General features: G+C 33.9%; 1 protein-coding gene across 2 annotated transcripts; it reads left to right on the top strand.

The window, feature by feature from the left end:
* Positions 1-2,016: 2,016 nt before the first annotated feature.
* On the top strand, positions 2,017-4,358 carry LOC123906292 (growth-regulating factor 1-like). 2 transcript variants are annotated; one of them, XM_045956174.1, is made up of 4 exons: positions 2,017-2,483; positions 2,703-3,189; positions 3,585-4,057; positions 4,214-4,358. In XM_045956174.1, exons 1-4 carry the CDS (start codon positions 2,309-2,311, stop codon positions 4,219-4,221), a joined length of 1,143 nt encoding a protein of 380 aa, XP_045812130.1. In that variant the 5' UTR covers positions 2,017-2,308; the 3' UTR covers positions 4,222-4,358. The 2 variants fall into 2 exon arrangements, with proteins under 2 accessions (XP_045812130.1, XP_045812132.1); XM_045956176.1 differs by having other exon boundaries at positions 2,018-2,483; positions 3,591-4,057.
* The last annotated feature ends 2,514 nt before the right edge of the window (positions 4,359-6,872 follow it).

Below are 6,872 nucleotides of genomic sequence, written 5' to 3'. Positions count from 1 at the left end.
GATATGATGTAAAATCTAATGATATTGATAGATGTCTACATAAAAGAAAATAGAACAGGTGTGCAAATATTTATGATTGGTTGAAGTAGGGTGTTGTACAAGTACAGAGGTAGATAGAGATAATATATGATTTGGCATATGGATCTTCTAGCTAGGGGATGAAAATTTGTGATGAAGACTGAGTGCACAATTATACTGCCAAAAGTACTACTACTATGCAATAATAGAACCAAGGGTTTCAATGCAACCAAACAGCATTAATAAATGCTATCTCATTTACTCATATGACCTTATGGACTGTTGTTGAATTCAATTGGTTTTTGACTTGGGCCCTATTCATTTGGCTACATTGACCTGCTTTTTGTTACAATCCCAATCTCAGGTTGCATTGTTACACTGTTATGCTGTTGTTTAAGAAAGTCACCATCTGGTCATAGTGTTAATTAGCTTAGACTATTATTATGAGCCAAATAGTTTGCATGTGCTTTCTGCAATTCTTTATTGATTAATTAATTTTTTTGGTGTACATTGATTAATTTATACTGCTAGTTGTGAAACTCAAACCATCACACTTTTCTCCTTAATAAAAAAAAAAAAAAGTTAAGCATGTGAGGGCTGGTCTAGCTAGCTAAAGTTTGGTGTTTACAGTGTTTCTGTAGGAATGATCTTCAATCTCAAGGGTAAACAAAGGTTCTATTACCATGTCACTCAGTAAAGGTCACACTGTCTGAGCACTAACCACTATTAAGTACAATATTTGAATTAGTACTTTGATTACTTTGCTTTGTGTCAGAAAAAAGAAACATGAATGAATGAAGCACCCATACTGAGATAAAAGGTGTCCAAGTATATGATTTTTGTCAATGTTTTGACACTATAGATACATTTAATCAACTTTCATTTTCTCAAATTATTTCTGTATATGTGTTGGTATAAATGTTGTGTCTAGTATCCAAGCATCACTATGTAATTAAAGATCCATCAATTTAGTCATTTAAATTTGAAAAATACCAATCAATTTATGGTATGTTCATTCACCGTGGAATTATAGAAGCTTAAAATTGTAGTTTTTGCTAAACGCATATGTCAACACCGTGAAAACCCAACTTTCTAAACACAGTCATTAGTCATTTTCTCAAACTATATTCCAAAATTTTAAAGGTTCTATGCTTGTTTTGATGCAAAAAAATACTATCTGAATAAATATCACTACAAAAAATTGGAGGAATTGTGGCAGAATAGTGGCAGCAGATGGACATTTGCCGAATAATGATGGTCTAAGTGCATATTTTTTATGATTGTGGGTTGCCAAAATCACAACGACCACAGTTTTGACCTTTGACAAATACAATGTGAATTTGTGATAATCTTTACAATTTCAAAGACTAAGTGTATGCTTAGATTAACATTGGGACTGATCTAATCACACTGAACTACCGATATTTTGACAAAGGTTACTCTTTGTAACTTCAACAAAATTACCATGTTTAATCCAAATATACACTAATTGTTTGTTTAGTCACTATATTTAATTTCAACTAGCTAAAGGATAATACAAAATAACCAAAGTTAAAATAGTGTTGCATCAGTAACTTTAGAATAAAAAAATATTTACAGGAAGGGAAGTGAGGATATTTGTTGATGCCTGCACTGCATCTCTCATTTTCTAAATCTCAGAAATAGAAAAAGGTCAAAATTTGTAAGTGGGGTGGGGTGTGTTTCTGAGGCAGAGTTCTGAGCCTGGGTGAAGTAAAGGAACAGAAAAAGTAAAATGAGTTAGTAGCAGTAAAAGCTCATACCCGTACAATCTTTCTGAGACAGTGAGTGAGAGGCATTACCAACTCTCTTTAAATAGTTTCAATATACAATAATACTAATAATAACTATTTCCTCTTTTGTCTCTCTCTCTCTCTCTCTCTCTCTCTCTCTCTCTCTCTCTCTCTCTCTCTCTCTCTCTCTCTCTCTCTCTCTCTTCTTTATTTTATGGATTTCCGTAAATATGTCAGAGACAAGAGCTGGCAGAGATGCAGAAGCAGCAGCAACAGAGGAGGTGCAGTCATAATAAGAGCTCAGAGAAAAAATAGAAAGAGAAAAATAGCATTGGCATGCAGCACTGTAATCAGAACCATTAGTTCATATCCATGTACAGAAGATTCTGCAACACAATGGTCCCTCAAATAAATATACCTACTATACTACTCTCCTTTTAACACTCTCAACTCCTCTCCTCTCCTCTATACTCTCTTCTCTGCAAGAACAAGTTTTTGTTTCTTGATTCCTATTTTACCCTTTTGTTGTTGATTTCATCATGAATGGAAGAAACAGGCATCCTTTTACTCCAACTCAGTGGCAAGAGCTTGAACATCAAGCTCTTATCTACAAATACATGGCTTCTGGTATCTCCATTCCACCTGATCTTCTACTCACCATCAAAAGAAGCTACTTAGACTCTTCAAGGCTCTTACCTCACCACTCTCAACACTGTAAGCAAGCACTATCCTATCCCTATGTGTAGTACTAGTAGTGTGTATGAATGATCTCTGAAATGAAATATAAGTAAAAAAAGTACATTTTCATGTTTCTGGTTTAAACTTTTTAGCTTTCATTATGGAAGGACTATTTATATATGCAGTAGTTTTGTACATATTCTTGAATGAAATAGTTGGTTATAAAAAGGGGTTTGTTGGTTTATTTGCATGCAGTTGGGTGGAACTATTTACCAATGGGATTAGGAAGAAAAATAGACCCTGAACCAGGAAGATGTAGAAGAACAGATGGAAAGAAATGGAGGTGTTCAAAAGAAGCATATCCAGATTCAAAGTACTGTGAGAGGCACATGCATAGAGGGAAAAACCGTTCAAGAAAGCCTGTGGAAGTTTTGAAAACAACAACAACAAACACAGATTCTGCAGCTGCTACTTCATCAATCTTATCAATGACTAAAAATAGTAGTTTTGATCCTGATCATAATACTGCAGCACTAAACCCAACAACTCATGACAGTACTTACCATTACCCTCAACACTCTTCTTATGCTTCTTCCCATCTTAACCACTCTTTCCTTTACCATAACCCTCCATCTTCAAGGCCTAATTTCTCATTTCAAGACAACACTAGTGCTGCTCCCATGTTTCTTGACAGTACTGGTTCTTCCTCTCACAATAACAACAACAACAACACTGATTGCAGGTTATTAACTTTTCCTTAGACACATACATACTTAACCCCTATTTGGATAAACAACTTATTAAACGTTTTTATATAACTGATTATGTGTTAACTATTTCTATAACAAAAGATAAAGTAAAGTAAAACTGTTTTCATACAAGTTATTGGTTGTTTTCATAAGCTATTATGAAGACCTTATGAAAATAATTTATGGACATATCATAAGCTACAATCTAAGAATAATATCATAAGTTGTTTCCATAAGCTCTCTAAATAGTCTTACAAGTACTTACTTATAGGGTTATACCAATAGATATGCTAAAATAAGTGAATCCAGCTCATAATAGTGCTGAACTATCCTTCTTTTATTGAAGTGTTTGTGAGAGATTCTCTTTTTGGTATTGTCATTTTCTAAGAAACAGGTATGTTTATGGACTGAAAGAGGAGGTGGATGAGCATGCTTTCTTCACTGAACCTTCTGGAACTATGAGAAGTTTATCAGCTTCATCAATGGATGATTCATGGCAACTCACACCACTTACTATAAGTTCATCTTCCTCTTCAAAACAGAGGAATTGCTCTGGTTTATCCAATGACAATGAGTACTCTTACTTGCAACTTCAAAGCCTAAGTAACAACAATAACAACTCAAAACAACCACAGCAACAAGATCAAAGGTTTTACATCTCAGGTAGTGAAGAAACATTCATGAAACAAGAAAAAGAAGAACCTCAGAAGATTTTCCATCGTTTCTTTGATGAATGGCCACCCAAAAGCAGTAGAAATTCATGGCTTGATTTGGATGATAAATCATCCACCACTCAGCTTTCAATTTCCATTCCTACAGCACATCATGATTTCACAACTTTTAGTTCCACAAACCAACGAGGTAAATAGCATATTCTCTTTGAAGCATTAATACAAACATATACAAGACACTGACACGTCGACACCAGTAATAATTTAACAAAGATCATACATTTGAATGTAATTATGATGGATTTGTAGCTATTGATTTCTCATTATCTTGCATTTGATTTTGCAGATGGTTAAGCATGGATTTGAATGATGGGTGGGTCCCTAGTGATTGAATCTAAGACCAATAATAATGTAGTAGTAGTAGTAGTAGTACTAGTAGTTCATTTATATTTTGTGTGAGGTTTTGTGGTTAGTTTGAGTTGAATTGTTCCCACTTTTTCTATCTGTTGTTGTACATGTGTTGTTGAAGTGAATTTGTGTCTCCAATGTGTATGTTTGTATTGTTTTACTAAGTTATGTTCTGTTGTGTTGTGTTGTGTTGTTTGTTTGTTTGTGGCAGACATGGTTTCAGTTTTCAGACTCTACCAGTTTATTTGGCCGTGGTTTTTTAGCTTATATTCAAAGACAAAACACATCACACACGTATAGTACAATATTGGATGCTAGCTTAGCTTTGTGTTGTGGCCCCTGAGATTTGTTTCTTTCTTTCTTTGTCATATTCTCAAGAACTCCCAAAACTGTACACAGGCCAGACTTGCATCCTCTTTGAAATTAGAAAAACAAAACAAAGATAACATATTAATACCAACTAATAGGGTAAGTCGTCCGGAACATAACTCAGTTGATAGAAATATTACAATACGTACTACGTAGGGCTCAAGTTCAAACTCGGAATTCTCCACTTATTTATCTTAAGAGTGAAATTCTGACAAGTTGACTACTTGGCAAAAAACAAACTCAGAATACGTAGGGTAAGTGGCCGTGAACATAACTTGGTAGAAACATTGCAATACGTCGTTGGGGTCAAGTTCAAACTCGGAATTTTCCACTTATTTATTTATCTTAAATGGTAAAATTCTGATAGTTAACTACCTCGCAAAAAAGAAAAAACTAACGAGGGGGAAATAATCATGAATAAGAAACTAAGGTTTGGGTTACAATTAAATTGTGAATGATTAATCCTACATCAATGAAATTAAAATAGGATAAAGAAAATATATATATATATATATATATATATATATATATATATATATATATAAAGAGGTGATTTATAAGCTTAATGTGTAAAAGATTTTTGGGTGAAGATGCTGTGTGTTTGTTATTCCTATTTTATCGGTACCATGTGTGACTTCAGTGACCATAGGCATAGGGACCTTTAGGTGATAATTAGAACTTAATGTTCAAGACTGGGATGTTTTTTTTGGACAAAGCCATTGAAATGTTTATTGAGTGCTAGACACTAGACATATTTATACTATTAACTATGCTGCATGACAGGTATTAGTATAATCCTCAATGTTTGTTGTGATTTTATTACAGTTTTAAAAGAAAAGATACCTGGGCCAGAATTCAGTTCCTTGGATTATTATATGTATACTGTGCAGAACACATGTATAAGGAAAAAGCACTGTATGAACAATAGATTAATGCTGTGTTTTGTTTGGGAGAAACCATATTATTTTAACAAGGGAAAACTTAAAGAGCATTCTATATATAAGACTTAAGAGGTTAGATAAAGGTTAAAAGAATTGAAAACTTTAGTGAAAGAGATAAAATAATACTAATTATTAACATTGACTTCAAACTTAAAACAAAGATCGTTCTTCTCTAAGACATGAGTTAATGAAAATGTTGTATGTATTGCAAGACGATAAGCTAAAGCTACAACATGAAGGAAGGCCAGAAGAACTATAGATACCAGAGCTAAAGGAGACCGAAGGGACTTGCAGGAGATGAAGGTCGTTAGCTTGCCCGTGGCCGTGGTGTGTGGTATCTGACGGGACATTGGCCTCCCTTCGGCTCGTTGTATGTTCTTTTAGTTATAGGTGTGTCAATTCAAGAATAGTGTTTAAAAAATAAATAAGAGAAGAGGGTTATTCATTATAGGCCATTAGTTAGGCCCAACAAACTACGAAAGGGAGAAGAAAAAGATGTAGTCAAAGTGGGTCCAAAAGTGAGTGAGGTTTAAATCAAATTTTGAGATAACAATTTTGCTAACATAAACTTTTTTATTTTTGAAAACTTCTTCAAGTTCAATCTGAAGGGAAAATGAGATAAATAGAATGGTAGTATTATTTATATTATCTGGTTTTGATTGTGAAGGTGGCCAGTGGTTCTGTACGTACTGGTGCAGTGAAAATAAGTGGGACAGTCACATACATACATACCCGAATGAAGGAGTACTTTGTTCATACCATACCACTACCATTCAGTACAGTAGGGATAGATAGAATTTAACCCTTGCAGTAATCGGACCTCCCTCACTTACTGCTTCACTACCCTACAAATGATTAATATATCTATATTATGATGGTGTTGATTCTATGTCCAGTAAAATTTATGAAATTGTTTTAATGTCTGATAGGACTCCCAATAAAATAACCTCTAATAGGTCCAATAAACCAGTTCAACCAATAATATCGATATTTTTTGGTCGAATGTATTTATCCGGATTCAAATGTGAAACCTCACAGGTGTCGTGTGTGTGTTTTAATGGTGCCTGTCATTGTTGGGAGTATCCACATCTGTGGGTACAATGTCTCTGGCTTAAAACATCAATAAAAATAGGTTTTAGAATCTTGAATCTTTGAATGGTTCAAATTTTAAAATTTGAAATATACCGGTACAAAGTGTTTGATACAATTGAAACAAAAACGCTAAAAGATAATGAAGAAAGTTTTAGAGTCACGTTACTTATGCATTCAGACAAAAATAGTATATGC

Source organism: Trifolium pratense, linkage group LG2 (assembly GCF_020283565.1).
Source record: "Trifolium pratense cultivar HEN17-A07 linkage group LG2, ARS_RC_1.1, whole genome shotgun sequence".
NCBI lineage: Eukaryota > Viridiplantae > Streptophyta > Magnoliopsida > Fabales > Fabaceae > Trifolium > Trifolium pratense.
The sequence above is the reverse complement of the archived record's forward strand: the minus strand, read 5'-3'. Positions and strand labels throughout refer to the sequence as shown.